The sequence below is a fragment of the Halichoeres trimaculatus genome, unplaced genomic scaffold (genome assembly GCF_033239565.1).
Source record: "Halichoeres trimaculatus isolate MK-OKI-2021-1 unplaced genomic scaffold, fHalTri1.1 fHalTri1_scaffold_14, whole genome shotgun sequence".
In the NCBI taxonomy this organism is placed as follows: domain Eukaryota; kingdom Metazoa; phylum Chordata; class Actinopteri; order Labriformes; family Labridae; genus Halichoeres; species Halichoeres trimaculatus.
Genome location: NW_027437192.1, coordinates 32,920,663 through 32,939,364, shown reverse-complemented (window position 1 = coordinate 32,939,364; position 18,702 = coordinate 32,920,663). Strand labels below are relative to the sequence as shown.

At 41.1% G+C, this 18,702-nt stretch overlaps 1 protein-coding gene across 1 annotated transcript in view; it reads left to right on the top strand.

Annotated features, from left to right (window-relative positions):
- ctdp1 (CTD (carboxy-terminal domain, RNA polymerase II, polypeptide A) phosphatase, subunit 1) overlaps nucleotides 1-18,194 on the top strand; it is a 121,326-nt gene extending 103,132 nt beyond the window's left edge. Inside the window, exon 13 of the mRNA XM_074687114.1 lies at nucleotides 16,366-18,194. Within this exon, the coding sequence (XP_074543215.1) occupies nucleotides 16,366-16,543 (178 nt within the window). The 3' untranslated portion in view covers nucleotides 16,544-18,194. The remainder of the gene's footprint in view (nucleotides 1-16,365) is intronic.
- Nucleotides 18,195-18,702: the final 508 nt, after the last annotated feature.

Here is an 18,702-nt window from a genome sequence, read left to right as displayed (position 1 = left end):
ATAAGGCAATCAGTGCTACAGCTCCCCAAAACTCTTGGGGGTCTGGCACTACCTAATTTTTTACACTATAGAGGCCCATTTCTCCTCCCTTGATGCACAAAAATCTATCTGTCAATGTATCTGTTAACCAATACATCCACTGGCAGGGAGGGGGGGCACCCTGGAGTCAAAAGTTTATAACCAATACTCGATAATGTAACATTTTAGATGATATTTAAGTGATATATATCGCCCACCTCTGCATTCGTCATGTGCTGGGTGAAGACAGAAGGCGCCGTCATCTCATCCCATCCTGGCAAGATCTTGAGGTGCTAGAATCAGTAAGCAAAGCCCTTGGTCCTCTGTTAAGAGTTTACGGTGAGAAAGTTGTCACAGTGTCCTACCTCCAACTTGTCCTGTCATTGTTCAACACTGAGGTCCTGGCTGTTAAGACTGATGACACAGACCTAACCAAAACAATCAAAGAAACCATTCTAGGCTACCTGAACACAAAGTACAAAGACGACATTGACCTCTTGAGTTTGGCATCCACACTTGACCCCCGCTTTAAAAACCGCTACAATGATGAAGACCAGGTTGAAGCAGTTTCATCAGCCATCACCACTGAGCTGCTGACCATAGAAACAGAGCAAGGCCACATTTCCTCAGGCCCATCTACCACAACAGCTCAGTGCACCACAGCAAAAGGTGCAGCAGGAGATGACAACACCAGGGAGCCACCCAAAAAGGCCCAAGATTTGGGGGTGTTATTTCAAAAAACAAGACACGAGAGAAAGGGAGTCACCTGCCACTTCAATTGAAAATGAGCTCAAGAGCTACCTGATGATCCCTGAGGTGGACAGTGATGTCAGTCCTCTTCAGTGGTGGGAATCACAAGGGACAAATTTCCCCAGGCTGGCAAAACTGGCCAGAAAATATCTCTGCATACCTGCTTCAAGCAGTGCTTCAGAGAGGGCATTCAGCACAGGAGGGAATGTTGTAACCCGTCACAGGGTTTCTCTGAAGCCTGGTGCTGTGGACAGACTCGTGTTTTTGGCTAAAAACTTGAAGTTAAGCTAAAACATCATGAATAGTTGGCCTTATTTTTTTCTGCACAGTTTGAGCCTAATTTGTATGACAGTGCTGCTGTAGTGACAATACTTGGTTATTATTTTTCTATTTGATTTAGCGTTTTGGTTTACATTTTAATGGTAATTTAATTTATTTGTTAGAAATCTTTATCTATTTTTTTTTTTTTTTTTTTACAAAAGCTTACGTAAGATAATATGGATGGAGCGGACCTTATGGCATATCCTCCTGTGACTAGTTGTTCATCGAATGTTGTTGGGCAGTGTTTTGCTGAAGGCCATAACTTGTTTGTGAGCAATGTGAATGTTTTGTATCAAGCACTTTAAAAATAAAAAAAGAGCTGTTGTGTAAATAGCAGTTTTTTTTTTGTTGTTTTTTTTTTTTTTTTTTTTTTTTGGGGGGGGGGGGGGGTGTTGTCACATTTTAAGGAATATCGCCAGATGATCGTGAAATTTAAAAAAAAAAATTGAGATATAACTTTTTTCTCCATATTGCCCACCCCTACTTGTGCCCAGACATTATCTTAAGTTTCTCTCCATTCCCTGGTGTGAGGTTACCTCCCTTTGACTGCCTCCAGATTTACCTTACACCCAGTGGTGGTTAACTTGATTAAAACTTGGATAATCTGTCAACTTTAAGCACAGCATCTTATACAACTGTCATTCCAGATCCTCTCCTGGTCTTGTTTGGTGCCCCCTGACAGCCAATTACTTCTACAGATACAAATGTTTCTCTCTTTTCCGGGGCTGTGAGGGATCAGGAGCATCCTTCACAGCCCAGTATGAGGTAACACACAGTTAGCTGATAGTGTTTAGTTTCAGCACAAACACTGACCCTTCAGATCACTTTGAAAGGATTGGCACCATAGGCTGATGATGCAAACAGGGAATCCTCCGCACATCGAACAGTCTCAATTCAGTCCAACCTTTGCCGTCCAAGCGGGCTACCAAGGCTGGGTCCTCTGGAGGCTGCAGCCTATGGATTGAGACACAGCTACAAGGACAAAGTTGTAGGCTTTTATTTTGAAAAGGTAAGCTTTGAGTTGATTTTGAATGACAGCAAGTCAGAGTTGTGGATGTTTAAAAGGAAAAAGGTCAGAGACCCGGGCTGTGATGGTAAAGCTTGGTGTGGTGTTTGGTCGTGGTAGTGGTGGGGATGTGGTTGTAAGGTTTAAGACGGCCCGGTACAAGGGGCGAGGTTATCTAGAGCTTTGTTGGGGATGTAGAGGATCTTAATGTGGCTTTGGTGCTGAATGGAGAGCCAGTGAAGGTGCTGAAGGATGGGGGTGGATGTGAGCCCTGGAGCAGGGTGGATGAGCAGCTAAGCTTTGGATATATTGATGTTTTGGAGGTCAGTAGAGGGAACGCTGTAAAGGACGTGGTTGGAGTGGTAAAGCAGCACAAAGGGACTAAAATTACACTGATTCAAGTAATAACCAGGAAAAAAGAGGAACTACATTAAAAAAAAATCTTAAACCTTTGTCATGGTGCACTGGAAGCTTCATCAATCTCACACAGAGGACTTTTTCCTAGTTTACCAAGGACAGAAGAAAACATTGTTCAATATTCTGGCTCTCAAGTAAATATAAGACCCTCATCAGAAAGTTTAACTGTCAGAGATAATTTTTCTCAGCCAATTACATCCTGTTCTAGCCAGGGAATACGCTCCGTATGTAAAGAGCAGCCAAAGCCACCTGAATTAATTTCACACGTCTCATTCTCCATGCCAAAACCCAGATCCAAACTCAGACTTCATCAGAACACACTTCCTCTGCACCTTAACTACTGCTGCTGCAGACTCACTCTGCGCTCAGGATTGAGAAATTGATGGCAATTATGTTGGTCAGTAGACAGCTGCCAACAATGGAGGTGTGAAGAGTCCCTCATTAGGAGCCACCTCGTCTTGGAGCAGCAATTAGAAGGTTTGGTAGGAGATCCTCTGAGTTCAGACACTGCTCCGTGCTCCCCACCCACAGCATGGTCTGATGAGGAGAGCTCGGCTGGTGGGAGTATCAAAGTGGTTCAGCAGCTTTGTTCCTCAACCTTGTCCAAAGATTTCATCACTGGGTTTTGTTTGAAAACGGAAATTAAAGCTCAGACAGGAACCTCTCTGTTTTTGTCCCTTTTGACCTGTACTCTAAAAATTCTTTCATGTCCAACCCAGCCACGCCGTGTTCTGCTGTTCTTGTTCTTACAGTCCAACTTACAGTCTTAGACTCTTTTCAAGCTTCACTCACACAACACACCCATCAAATATTGATGTTTTAGAGGGAAATGAGGCAGAACAGTTATTTAATAATTATATTTTTAAGTTATTTGTTGAGGGATTTCTGTAAATATTAGTGATAGACCGATTTGTTTTTCTCAGGGCTGATACCCATCAACAGCAGTCAAAGAAGCCTAAAATCGGTATTTGGAGCCGACAATCATTTGCAGTAAAAGTGAAAATATTGGCATCAAAATTTGGGGTAATACAAACTCCAACACTTAGCTTTGTTTAAAGCCTTAAAGCATATGTTTATCAAACAGCTTCCAGGCTCAGCAGCTGTCTTATAAAGTTAAATGAAAACTGAAAAGAATAGATAGCTCCCTAAAGTTTTCTACAGTAAGTCAAGTTTTCCAAAATATCCAAAAAATGTCACTGCATGTCACCATCAGATGGAACTGTGGGTGGAACGATGATAGAGGCAGAGTAGTGACTGCAGGCAGAGGGGTTCGGATGTATTAGAGCCTACATTACACAGTCTGAAATTGAATTTCTCACTGGCCATCAGATTAAAAATGCATGAAAAAAAAATGCCTCAAAATATATCAGCTAAATAAGTAAATAACTTCATTTCCTCTGTCTTATTTGAATGTGGGGATGCCATTTCTGCCTATGTGGTTCCAAATTCACAGCTCTCCTCTGCTCTCTGTGTCATGCACAAAAGGGTCTCACCCTGATCAGTTCACAGACGCACAAACACGTAAGAGCACGCACACAGAGACAAACATGCTTTGTACAGAGGACAGAGGACAGAGGGTCAGGAAAAATAATGTCACAAACACGACGAGAAATGCAGAGAAAAACTGACATTTCTAAAGTGCTCCAAGGGCCAAATTAGTATAAATTTATGCAGTTTCAATGCTTTGATTTTAGTGAGGTTAGTACACAGTCATAGCCATGAATGAAGTGGTACATTTACCTGGCGTAATAATTTCTTTCAGTGTTTTGGTTTTCAGCCAAGACCTGTTTCTGGTGTCAGCCAAGAAGTTTCATTTCGGTGCATCCCTAATGCAAATATGTACTCACTGAATTCACAGACTCCTTTCAGACACAGTTTAACTGTTTGTCTGGATTTCTGTCTTTTACGTACTTAAACTCATAAACACAGAGTACTTTCCCCCTCAGTGGTAAGTGTTTGAATCAAGTGGAGGGCTCTTGTTATGGAGGAGACCTCATTCATGGCGTTAACTCCTCCAGGGTTCAGAAGTATAAGTGTCATTCAGGGCACCACACACTGCTGGAGTGTTTCATTTTGGACTCTCCTTTTTTGAATGTTGTTTCCTGAGCCCACCTGGAATGCCTCAGCTTGTCCTCATATGTTTGCATGTCAGGGTTTAAGAGAGAAGCAGACAGCGAGTACAGAGAGTATGGAAGGACAACCCCTCAGTAAAAACTGATCTGAAATATTTCATGAACAGAGACACTCAGAGCTCATGAATGAATGAATCAGCTTTTGATTTGTTTCAAGTAAAACTCACTTAAAAAGAGCTGGTACAATGGCCCTGCCTTTAGAGTTTGTCATCATCAGAGCTTTCTGTCCTCTCAGAAGAACAGCCTGACATTTGATGCTTGTTTATTGGTACATTTACTGTCTCAGAAATTAAACCATAAGCCTTTTTTATTGGATACTAACCAATAATGAATGTTCCACATCAGCAGCCTTTCAGGAGTCAGGAGGAAGACATCCGTTAGTCTTCCTCTCTTTGAACCAGCGACAGAACCCAAAGGTTCTGGGTGCAGAGATCACACAGACTTGTCAGAACTTGTGCCTGGGGCCTGACACATGGATCTGCTCCCTGTGACTGAGCCAGAGATAAGGAGGCTTGATGCAGCCATGGATTCTGATAGAAATGACACTGACAGAGAATCAGACAGTCGACAGGCTGCATCACACCTCCGTCTCACTTCTTGATCTGAGATAAATCTCTGAGCGAGGTTTTCTTGTTCTTATGTTTAGTTTTTGTCTGGTGGGTCTTTTTGAAGGAGAATGACCTTTATTTACCTTCACTGTATGTGTAAAGCCAGTGGTTATGTAAAAACATACACCTTTACATTTTAAAACCCATTTTGTGAAGGAAACGTTCCTTATTTGAAATGAGTAAACCAGAGCAACTCACTTTCAACATGCTAACATAAAGTTCCTATGAGAAGTTTCTGAGTGATCTTGAAAAACTCTCCCTTCTAAAGACCTGCCTGGTTGTAATCCGTACTTTAAAATGAGACTATCAGCACCAATATTACAGGTAACAGGTTATTTTAAATTGCTACTTGTTAGCTTCCTGATCAGGCCAGGCAGGACCGGATTGATTCATGGCACATCTAAGTCTCTATGACACCACGCTGGCTGATAAAATGTGGTAGAGAGAAGAGAGATCTGAATTTCTCCCTGCTGAAAACGATTCCTGTGATTAATTTTGTTGTGATGGTGGACACTGGAGCCTAACAGTCAGACAGAAAAAGGACAGAAGAGCAGAAGAAAGATAAACAGGAGATAGATAGAGCATGAGCTAAAGGCTAACACAGGAGCTAAAGGCTAAAACAGGGGCTAAAGCTAAACCCAAGGTTAATGGGGAAAAAAAAACATGAGCTTAAAGCCAAAACACAAGCTAAAGGCTAAAACAGGAGCCAAAGGTCAAAATAAGGGCTAAAGGCTAAAACACAAGCTAAAGGCTAAAACAGGAGCCAAAGGTCAAAATAAGGGCTAAAGGCTAAAACACAAGCTAAAGGCTAAAACGGGAGCATGAAGCTCAAATGTAAGCTAAGGCTAAAACACAAGCTGAAGGCTTAAACACAGACTAAATGCTAAAACAGGAGCTAAAGGCTAAAACGCATGTGCGAAAGTCTAAAACACAAGCTAATGGCTAAACGGGTTAATCTGTTTGTGCTAATGTTGACTCCAACCCACAGTCAGCAGTTATTCTGCAGTGGTCTGTTCAAACTTGTGAGTCTATCAATAAAATGAAGAGTGAGGTTACGTTAGCTCTGATTGGTAGATGACTGGTAGGACAGAACCAGGATTTACTAACATTACACATTACAGACTCGTCTCAGAGCACTGGGCTGTGAGTAGAGCTAAATGTAGTCGGTTACTAAACTACGGTACAAACTGACAAAGTTTGCTTGTTGTCAAACTTCAAAGCGTAGCTCTACCCAACTGTTGATAAATACCTTACCTTGAAGAGTTGTATCTGGTAAAAAGATGTCTTGAACAAAGAAAAGTAGAGTTAAAAGAAGATCAGATCTCCATTTGTTTCAAAACAAACACACGCCTTGATAAGTCATGTCTTAACACCAAAAGGTCTAACTGCAGTCAATTTTAAAAAGATGGTCCTCGCAGTCTCTTTTTTAAGAGGGAGTATCACGCTTAATTCTGTCCCTCTGGTGCCCCCGTAATATCTTTACTTAATTTACAGATAAATCCCTATTTTTATCTCACTCCTGTTTTAGAAAATCTGTTTTAGAAAAAAAATGAAAAAAATGTATTGTTTTAGCTGCTGTCTCTTTAAGGCAAACCCTTTCCCCCTCATTGGCCAGCCCTCTGGAGGCCTGGCAGGGACATAGCTATGGGCATGAGGATCATAACATCCAGCTTTGTAATTTTATATTCACGAGTCAGAGAAATCAGAATCCCTGCTCATTAAAGGAGCTTAATTTAGGGGAGTGTGGTTTGGAGCTTAAAATTTTGACTTAAACAGTCTGAACTTCCCCTGACTGATGACGTTTATTCTCTCCAGATTCAGCAAAGCATTAACCAGTGTTTCCATGCAGTCAGTGCTGCAAGCTTTAAGTGAACTGCATTTCTGCACAATGCCATAGCTAAGCAAAACAAACCTGTCAACTATACGCATACTCCTTAAGTCTGCTGTCAACACTTCAAGCCTTAAAAGCCTCTGACCTCAAAAAAAGACAACTCAGTCATTGTTTAAGTGCAAAGTTCTGTTCTTCTGTTTCTTATTTCTGAGCTTAACTCTTGAAAGAGTTTGTTTTTGAAGCAGAGCTGAGCAAAGCTTTTCCCTCCTCCCGCGCAGCGCCCGTGCTTTTCATCCTCCTGCTCTTCACTTTTTCATTGTGAGATCAGAAAACGAGGGGCGGGAGAAGATAAGGTCTTTATAAAAACAGGCGTTTAACCAGGCTGCTTATCAGCTCTTTGCATATGGAGATGTTAAATACGTTAGGGACGAGGAGTGAATGTATCAGCCATCAGCGTTTGACACATCGGCTGTAAATGATATGGGACTGTGGAGGATGTGTTCTGATATGAGACACAATAGAGCTGTGGCAGCTCTGCGGAGCGTGTTCCTCCTGCTGCAGGCTGTTTTTTTCTTTTAACACTTTCTTGTCATTAGTCCAGCTATAGATGGATAGATTTGGCTCCTTTTAAATTAGGTTATGAAAGCAGCTTCTGTGGTTGCTAGGGAAGTTTTCTCGTGTTCATCCTGTGACACAGTTCTTCAGATCTGACAGTTAAAGAATGGAGTGTGTGTTCAGGATGAGGCTTTATTAACAGTATAGAAAAGGAAATATGCTTCAGATCTGGTGAATCTGTAGTGTTAAGTTTCTCCTGATGAGACCTGTAGCTGTTGACCCTCTGACACTGGAGGAATCTTTCAGGCAGAGTGAGTCTGCGTCCTAAAAGTCTGGTTCATTATTTAGTTCATTACCCCCATCTCCTCTACTCTGTGCTCTGTTTCCTCCTCTTTCACACTCCATTTGCCTCTTTACTCCATTTTCCCCTCAACTCCTCTAAGCAGAGTTGTCAGAAGTCTCCTCTTTTTACATTTCCCCCTCCTTTCTCATATTCTGTTGCCTCTTCTTTCACCTGATCTGGTTTAGAGATGCTTTTGGTGGAGCTAGCAGCCGCCAACTTCAGTGGGAGCTTGTTTCATAATGGAGAGCAGTAGTTTCCATACATGAAAGGATTTAACTGTAGGTCAGTCCGTTCTTTGAGGAGTGCCCTTAACACATCTGTGTTTGTGAAGCTGGACTCTTCAACGCGCGGCGTCAATAAGCGATTTGACTCGGCGGATTGTTCACCAGCAGACACTGTAGCTGACCTCTTAATACTCCTGATGGTACAAACAGGAAATAAGACTTCAAAGTGTTCACCAGATCAAAACACATCATCCACAGTCTGTTCCCTCATGGCTTACTCTGTTTGAGGGAAGGATACACTGGAAAAACTGAGATCAAGTATTTTTGTCTTATTTTCAGCAGAAAATGTCTTTTTAGACTTGATCTGAGCCACATTCACTAGATCATTCCAGAAAAATGTCTTGTTTCAAGTTATTTAAAGACAGAAATAAGGTCTGAATTGATTTTAACAAGTGAAAAGAATCTGACACTGAGAATAGTTACTTGTAATAAGAAAATATACTAGTTTTAAGCAAATTTTCAAGCAAATTTGTCTTATTCCATTCAGACTGGGGACGGGTACCTTTCACATTTAAATTGATACAGCACCAATGCCTGGTACCTAGCAATCAGTACTCAACAGTACCAATTTCCGGTACTTTTGTGTGTAAATGTGGTAATAAACATTAATTTAACAATAAAATCTCAAAGTTTTTTAATTTAACATATTCATTTCTCTGTATATAACCTTGTAATGCTGTGTTCATGGCCTGCATGGAAAATCTCCTACTCTTCCACTCCCTCACAGTCTTCAGGATGCATTTAGGTTCCTAAACATTGTACCTTTGATTTTAAGAAAATCTGTACTTGGTACTACAGACAGAATTTGGTTGGTACCAATAAAAGTTCCTAATTCAGTACCCATCCCTAATAAAGACCTTATTTTGTCTTTAAATAACATAAAAAAAGACATTTTTCTGCACTGATCAGTTGTGGCTCATACAGTGTATAATAAGACATTTTTACGTAAAATAAAAACACTTGACAAGGTTTCAGTTTCTTACATTGAACAAGTTTTTTGGGGTTGAAAAACAGTAAAAAGCCTCATGAATTCACTGATTCAGTCCCAAACAACAAAAAAAAACTAAAATGAATCTGTAGAGGTGTGATGGTCAGCTGTGTATCTGAAGTGAAGGTAATGTGTAGTTAATGATTCTGTTACTCCTGGTTAATACAAAGACACATGCAAGTTTCAGTAGTTTGGTTTCTTTAGGTACTCATCCTTTTCCCCTTATTTAAATAAATTCAGGTTTGTGATTTCCCTTAAGGAATCCTAAAAAAAGATATGTATATTCAGTAAAAAAAAAAAAAAATTGAACAAAAAAAACTGGAAGCAAAATAAAATTGGAGATAGTTCTCTGCAGGCCGTGTGATACTGTCACTGAAAGACGTCAGTCTTCACAGCTGCACCTGTATGCTTCGTCCTGGTTAGCCTCTCAAACTCATTTTTCTGTGATTTGTTTAATTCTATATGACACAAAGCGTATTTTACTGTTTTACTCATCATTCATTGTTTTGAACAGACATTAAGAATTTTGGTGGACAGTAACAGCAGGGAGATGCAGACACAGGCTGAATCTGGTGTGCCAAAAAGGGAAATGAAATAACAAACACTTGGAAAAGTTTACTCCCTACTTTAAGACCTTAACCCCATCCTGACTAACTCATCATTGATTTCAACCCAACCTGTTAGCAACTTTCTTTTGGCACATTTTCCTTCGAAAACATACAGGTAAGACTTTTTTTTTTTTTTTTTTTACCTTGTTATTGTCCGTCTGGTATCCCTGTAGTAGCTTTACATGATTTACAGCATAAATGATACATATATTTCTATTTCAGGTATTTATACAACACATGAATATGTAGAGGTTTGAAAATCTACACATGCTCAGTCTGAACATCCAGCGTTGTTACTTTATATTATGTTTATAGTGTAGGAGAGCAGAATACCCCCTCTTTAAACCTACCCATGGAAATATAATATTTTGCTAGCACTGTCTCTAAAGCAGGTAAATGTTGTCTCTTCTTTCCTGCTGCATGATTCTGACCTCCAGTTACTGGCTGTGCCATCATCTTGTTAGGAAACTATTCAATACTCAACAATGAAGCTGCACTCCTCAGAGACAGAGAGCGGGAAGTTCAGAGAGCTCTTTGTTGGACTCAGAAGCTTCTGAAGGACAGTGAGATGTACACCAGGGTCACATTGAGTCACAGGAATTCTAACAGGACTGTCTTTGTGTCAAGAAGTATGGCTGTTTTGTTTTTTGTAACTAGATTAAGTAAATACTTTGAGAATGATTTTAAGCTTTGCTTGACAGCCCTGTTTGTTTTTATCAAGTTTGAACTTATTAAGTGCACTGACAATAAATTTGTACAGATATTAATTTAAGAATCTCTAGCAAATCTGATGCCAGGAGGAAAACCAGGAACGACAAACGTTTTTGTTTCAGGCTCCTGAACATGTTATTATAGAACACATGGTTCTCACACATGTGGTCAGGTCTGCTGCCAACTAGTGGTTGGAGGTTGTAACACAACACTCCTTTAATCACGTAAACTGTTGATTTAATATCAGTGAAGTGGTTTAAAGAAAGCAGTGTTACATCGTGGAGTATCTGTGTTTTGATTGTTGTCGTGTAGGGAGGCTGGCGCTTAAGGCTCTGATAGCATTAGCCACATTTAGCAAACCTGTAAGCATTTACATGTACAGTGTGCAATCCCAAGTCCCTCTCTGTTTAATAACTTGGGGGATTTGATCCCAGTGCCTGCAATCACATGAAGCATTGACCAAGACCCTGAACTCCAAATTGCTCCCTCTGTTGTTCACTAGTGTTCCTATCCAGCCACTAGGGGGTCACAATCATAGACTGTAGAAAAAAAAAGTGGACATCACCTCGCTCAACTCAAAGTCAGGGCTCTGCAAAAACTGCTCCTCCTGGTGGCTGGCTGCAGTATGGGTCAAAAACTCTGTCTCTCCAGTCGTCCATATGGGCTATGGTTGAACTTTAAAAAATAAAATCACCTAGTGGAAATGTTTCTCACATCTGATTGTTGTGGTAATGTGAAGATATTATTGGGTTGTGTTGTGTTCTTTTTTTCTGTTTTAGAATGATTGACAATTGCTGTTTTTGTGTAGTGTTTCAGGAATGGTAAAATATGTGCGTTTGTTTATATCTGGCACGCCGCGCGCGTGGACTGATACTCTAAGCGGCGAGCGTCTCGTAGCCAGCTGTGGCTCTGCAGCGGAGGTGCCGTTTTACGACACAACGAGAACTAGAGCCTTATTTAGCGGTGTTATTGTGTGAAAGTAATGCGCTGAAAATTCTCTAAATAGGGCGTGAATGCAGACCCATATCAGATTTTTTCAGTGGGTGTCCGTTTATTTGTGTTTTTGGTCAAGTAAAATATGGCCCCGTCTGAGTGCAGAGGAAACAGGCAGAGGAGCAGGGAGGGGGTGTTTGGTGCGAGCGCTCTGGGCTTCTGCTGCACAAAAACACTGCTGTAGGGGTAATTTCTGCCCTAAACCTTGTGATAGGACCCAACTTGTTCCATCCCAGAGTATCACTTTAAGCCTAAAGGGGAGAGTTGTGTGGGCTAAAAGCTGTGCCAAATCAGCACGTATCAGACATGAATGATTAACTGTGGCGACCCCCCACTCCCAAAAAAAGGAAAGCCGAAAGAAGTAGAGAGGACAAGTCAACTAGCCCTGATTTAAAAATGATTTAAAAGCTTGTTTAAACAACCAAAAACAAGCTTTTGATTCCTGATCCAAACAAAACAATCAGACCAAATACTGAATCAAAGAAGGTAAATCTGTTTGTTTGTTTCACTCTGGGGTTCAGATCTTGCTGATGTAAGCGATCACAGTCTCATACATTTTGGGATAAGATCACCCGTTGGTGCCACCTGAATTGTAAATAAAGGTGTTTCTCCCAGCTCTCTGGGTTACTGCAGCAGTTTAACAGCAAGCAAAGCAACAAACTCTGAGTGGTGTGGGAACATGGGAGGCTGGTTTGGAGAGCTGACACGAGGTAATGTGAGGGGAGTTTTCTCCACGCTGAGGCTGTGGGTGGTTGGATTAATAGACAAGGATTTAGATTGGGTGTAATGGTGCGGAGCAGAAAGCGATGGAGGAAGTCATCCCCTCCAACCCCTGCTGTCATACTGTTGATATTTAGAAATGTGAAAGAGGGATCATGGTGCTGGGTGTTGGAGCACACTTTCTGTGTGGAGATGAGCTTCAGCTCAAACTGTGTGGCCCGCTAACTCAATATCAAGGACAATACAGCTGGTATACGTTTGAAAGCACTCAGATCAGTTTAGACCTTCATCATCAAATCATTCCACTGGACTCACTGAGCCCCAACCATGGACTTGTTGTCAAATTACAGGGTCATGGTTCCGCTGCTGCAGCAGAAAGCAACCCAGCACGCCGCAGCACGTCGTCCGTCTGCAGGGGTCCGCTGTAAATATGTTGTCACCAAGCGTCTCCGCTCATAGTAGCTGGCATCTGACCTTTAATGAGCACACAAGCAGGGCCCTGCTGTTGTGGGAGGTTAGCGAGACTGTCTGACAGCGATGTGGTCTAATGAGAGGGTCCCTCTTAGCGGAGCCCTTGTCAGTCCTCCACAATAACCATAACAAACCCCGCTACACACCTCATTAGCATCATGCTAATAAGCCTCTGCAGGGGGAGAACATGGAGGAGGTGGAGCGCAGCAGGGACAGAGGATGACATGTGTAGATTGTTCACTGACGGCGGTTCATCTGTACAGAAACAGAAACATGAGAGTGCAAAGGTGCAAAATACAGAAATATGTAAGACTGCTGCTTCAAACCATCTCTAATACGTTTACAAAGACGAAGGTTTGTAATTTTTTACAGCTACTCCAATCTTCTTGTGCTTTCAGTCCTGTATTTAGTGGATAATCAGGAAGATGTGGTTTTAGGAATCTTTGACTTCTTTTGGTGGTAGCAGCCTGTTTTCTGTAGGTATTGGTGTGGTGTCATTGGGTTTCTGAACTTTAACTCTGTAACATTTTCTGTGTTTAAACCTGCTCCTTCCACAGACTGGAATGATTTTGCCTCCTCTCTCTGCACCAGCTATCCATTTAACCCCCTCCTTTTTCCTTCCAGTCTTGGCAAATTACTTTCAAAAAAAGGAATAAGTTGTTTTGCCATTACACCCAGAATGGCTCAAAACCTAGATATCACAATAAGAAATGGTAATGGAAACACCAACATTTCTTAAAACCTGTCAGGTCTGGATAAAAAGTTTTGCCGTACTCATGAGGTGTTTTTTTTTAAATCATTTTCACAAAAACACATTACATGAGGATGTGAATTGAAGGTGTGTGTGTGTGAGAGTAGACGAGCTGGAGATGCTGATTTTCATTCAGTGTTTTGTTCCTTCCTGTTTGGAGTCAGCGTGGTCATGGTTGACAGTGACCACTGAATAAAAACACAAGTGTTCACCAGTCTTTATCGTAATCAGTGCAGCGTCTGGAAGGACATTACAGTATTTTATCACCCTCTGACTTCGTCTGTTGACCACATCAGAAACAGTCAGTTTAGCTCTTAAATGTTTGTAGTATCCATGGTTACTGCTGGATACAGTCCTCCTTCCTTCTTTCATATTCTGCAAATTGAATCTCGTGGGATTAGATTTTACTCAAGTTGTGCACAATTCTAGTCGAAATAGACACACTGATAAGGTCTAACTGCACTTCATCCAAACTGAAGAAATATCACTTAGATTTAGAGAAAAGGTGTAATGGAAACAGCTACAGTCACTCATTCTTTCCCAAAAAGTAGTTGAAAAAGTAGTTGGCTCACTCCTAGCTTTGCTGGCGTCATCGATGGCGTCATCTGTTTTTAGCCTAGTTTTGTAGTAGTTTGTGCTGTTGAAGGATGTTTCATGAGATTAGAGTTACTCACAGCAGACACAGACAAACACTTTGCTCTGAGACACAATACACACTTCACTTGTGTGTTCCTATCTTGTAATGTCGCCGAAGTACTGCCTGTACCTCCATCGTAAAAACGACAGTTTGATCTCTACAGACCGCTCCAGACTCACCACTGTTGCTAGTTCTCTTGTGTGGCTGTTTGGGGCACATTAAGGTTTTAACAACAACACCAGGGGTGGCAGAAAAAAAAATCATTGATACGACAACACTTTGAGTAGGCCTATCACGATAACAAATTTTGCTAGACGATAATTTTCCAAAATATTATTGCAGATAAACGATATTATTGTCAATATTATTTTGATTTTTTTCAATTTTTTCATTGATGTAATTATGATAAATGGGATACTAAAGTGAGTACACCATATCAAAAGCAAGAAACTTTAATTTCTTGAGGGTATTTAACTGTAATTAAAAGGTCAGGATCTTCAAATTTAAATAAATTAAACAAAAAAATATAAATTTAACAAACAAGAAAGAGAAAAAAATACAATGAAAATGAAATGGACTCTCTTTTAGAAAAAAATACATGTCAATAAAAATTATACTTATCAAAAACAATAAAACATAGACCCTGTCTCTAAAGAAAAAACAAAACTCCAAAAAAAATAAAAAATAAATAAAAACTATAGCCTAAATAAAAGTGAGTTTATACAGTTCCTGAATTGTTTGTAACATGTACTTTTTCCCAGTCAATCCGTACCGTCTGTCAAACATTTTGAACATTTCTGGCTTTCAACCGTATTGAAGGGCTGCATTTCTTTGGTTAGTAGCTGTCTTTGAGCGCCCACCATTTGGCGCTTTTATTTCTATTTACTTTGCAGACCAAAAGCCTCAGTAAGAGCGGATTGTCAAAGAACAAGGCTCCGCTGCACCTCCCCTTCTTCTTCTTCGTCGCCACTATTTTCAAACAAATGCGACATATCAGCTCGTTGGTGTTCATGAGCTCACACTTTGTTCATTCTGATAAAAAACAAAATATTCCCACACTGGGACTGTGGCAGGCGGCTTAAGAACCGTATCTTTGGTGCCATCACTCATATTAGCGTGTGTTTCCTCCTCACCCCTCAGGACACTCGCTTCAGCTCTCTCCGTGTGTACAGGCGAGCAGCCCCGTCTTCACCCCAAAGATCGCATTTTTGGCAGAAGCTCACTCCGCTATACATCCGCTAAATCCGCTATAGAACCTATGCACCCCGATGTTAGGAAAGATAGACGTAGTGAGCCATCTTCTCATTCAGCCTCTTTGGTGTAAAGAGAGAAGGAAAACAAACATGCATGCACATGTCAGTTTATCAAGGCTGGCAAATTTACTGAGGATGTTTTTATTTATCGTTCGGTTAATTGATTTATTGATTATCGTGACAGGCCTAACTTTGGGGATGGAACACAAATGTTTTGTTGCGTTTCAGCCTCTTGTTTTCAGGGAAAGTGCGTTTCAGCCGACTTAAAGCACAAACTTTTGACAACGGCCTCTAGAAAGCTGCAGCCACCATTGCAGTGTAAACAGCGTTTTCAGTCACGCTCCTCTTCGCACATATGCATCCAACAGTCCAACAGCACCGTACTTACAATCGTGGGGGTTGACCATGTTGTGCTTGTGTTGCTCAATCTGCTGAATCTGACTGTCTTTAACAAATTGAGCATCTGTTGCTCCACTTCTGCTCTTAGCATTCACTAATACACCAGATGATCGGCTCAACTCTACTTCAGTGGAGATCTACCAAAAGCTGCTTCTGGACAAGACAGTTATAGCACCACCTATAGGCCTGCCATACTTACTTAAGAGTTTTCAGTCGCTCTGCATTACTGTGTAAACACAGATTTTTCTTTTACTTTGTTTTTAGTATTTTGGGGTGAAACTCTGTTGTTTGAACGGGGCCTCAGTGTCAGGATTTTGTGTTTTATGCCTTAAATCACAATTTTTTGGTCTAAATATCAATTTCTTCGATATGTAGACATATGGACATACAGCTCCTGAGCTGAGCCAGGTCAGATAACAGCTGTTAGATATCAGTGAACAATAACCAACCACTGTTCACTGTCGATAGCAGCATTAAAACGTTTGAAACAGTAATTAATCAGAGTAGCAGTTACTGAAAAATAGTCATCTGTCTAAATATCTTTTCCTTTTTGTTGTTAATCTCTTCAGGGGCCACAAACGCAAGCTGGACGAAGCCAAGGAGGAGGACAACGAGGAGAGGAAGGAGGAGGCGGAGGAATCGGCTGACGAGTCCTCCAAAGACTCCAACGAGGAGGAAGGCGGCAGCAGCTCAGAGGCCGACGAGATGGCGGCTGCTCTGGAGGCGGAGCTTAATGACTTTATGTGATGCTGTGGAGAAGGAAGGGACTCAGTGGATTCACAGATCCACCCGTGGCCCCACACGTGGTACATACAGATCCTATTTTTCTGGAGTGTGAGGCGTGAGTGTGTGCTGTACAGGAATGAGGTGTTGCTCTGTAAATAAAGGCTTATTTTTTGTAGCGTTGGTATAAAACGGCCTTTTTGGCCCCAAACAATTTGACGTTGACATTTTATTGTATGATAAAAACACAACAGAGGTGGGATTTGATATCTTTTTCTTTTACTTTTTCTATTTGGATTTTTATAAAGTGAAGGAAGAGCTTCATGAATTTTCTGGTCGTACATGCCAAAGAGTTTCGAACAGGTTTGCCAAGGCGTGTAGCTCCATGTTTTACTCTGGACTTTTCTTCTTCTATGTCTTTTCTTTGGGCCTGAGCCGTTTCTTAGGGTCCTGAATCCAACCAGCGATCTGAGACATGTGAATGTGGCTCCGCCAGTCATTTCTTCTCCTGTGCTGTTTGTACTTTCTGATAGTTTGATGGTGAGAGTGTCACTGTGTGGAAACCAGCCCTTTGATGCACTGTCATCGACTTAACACCAGGATTAAATCTGTGTCTTGTCTTTTAGAGAAGTGTGCTCCCCTTCTTCTTCATCAGCCCACTTTTGGGATCCACAGTTTGGAAAAACAGGCCTCATCTCACACACACTGGAGTCTCTACTTTGGGGAAGACACTTACACACACATATTCCACCTTTACTGTGCAGGTGGCTGATTTTTCTGCCCAGGTTTTGAAGTTTAGGACTCCCACATCTACCTCCAGCTCCAGGATCAAATCAGATGTATGGAAAACAAATTGAGGGCTGCAGAGTGTGTGATTTCTGTCTGTAAGGATCATTTCCACGCTCTGATAGCTCAGAATCCCTCAGCAGATAGTGTTTTCAGTGGAATCCACAGTAACAGGGATACTTCATGTGAAAAGGGAAGTGACTTTTGACAGAAACTAAACCTCTGCATCATCTTGGTTTTTCTCAGGTTGTTGCAGGGTTTTTTAAGTAGGGTTTTAGTCATTCCTACTCCTTTAACTTGCATAAAACTGGACACGTCTGCAGCACAGGATATTTTACAGTAAGGAGAGATCATTTTTTTTATTTCTGCAGGTAAAAAAAAGAGGTCTTCAGCACCTCACCCCTCAGCTCTTTGGTTTAAACCCCGAGTTGTAAAACTCAGCCGCTCTGCACTCACCGCACATCAAACTCCTCACCCCTGCCTCTTCAAACCTCCGTCACTCAGAGTTTCTCACCTGCTGTTTTCATTCTGTGGTATAGATTTCCTGCACGATTTGGAGTGAAAACCCACTGCACTGACTCTTTGTGTTTGTCTCTCTGGAAATAATTCAAAACAGTGGGAAATCTCTCTGAATCTGCTCCACGTTCAGTTTGTCGTCCCAAAAGAGAAGGAGCAGATGTGTGTGTCTGTGCTGAATGAATTCTTTCACCTCACTTTACAAAAACAAACAAAAAAAAGCATCCAGATGTTCCTCACAGTAACAGTCGTCCTCTTGTTTTGTTCGTGTTGGATTAAACCACAGTTTTGGTGAGCTGACATGTAAAGTATTTGTAAATTCTATTTCCTACTTGACCCCAACAGACAAATTCTTTTTGTCAAATAAAGATGTTTGTAACGAAGAAAACATGTTCTGCTGTTGTTTTGTGTCCCACATTTTATCTCTTCTTTCTACAGCGAGACGATCTGCTGGAGTTTGAGTGTCAGTGTTTGTGTGTAACTAGAACTCTCTCTTTCTCATTCATCTCTCCATCAGCTTGTTTCACTCTTTGAAAATATCACTGCTGCGCCGCTTTCGCCAGTCGATGTGATATATGTTATTCAACTCTTTGATTATTTTGAAAGAGTTTGTCTCCTCCTCGCCCGAAAAGTGTAAGCTCCCCTGCTTCCTCACAGAATGAGGTACTTATACAGGTACTGACTGATTTCTGTCAAAAGTACCAGGTACCGATTCATGTAAAATCAAATGGTCCCATGTTTAAGTACCTAAATGCATCCTTGTGATTGTGAGGGAGTTGAAGAGTAGGGGATTTCCATGATGGACATGAACACAACATTGCAAGGTTATATACTTAAGAAGAAATATGTTGAATTGATTTTTTTATATATTTTATTATTAA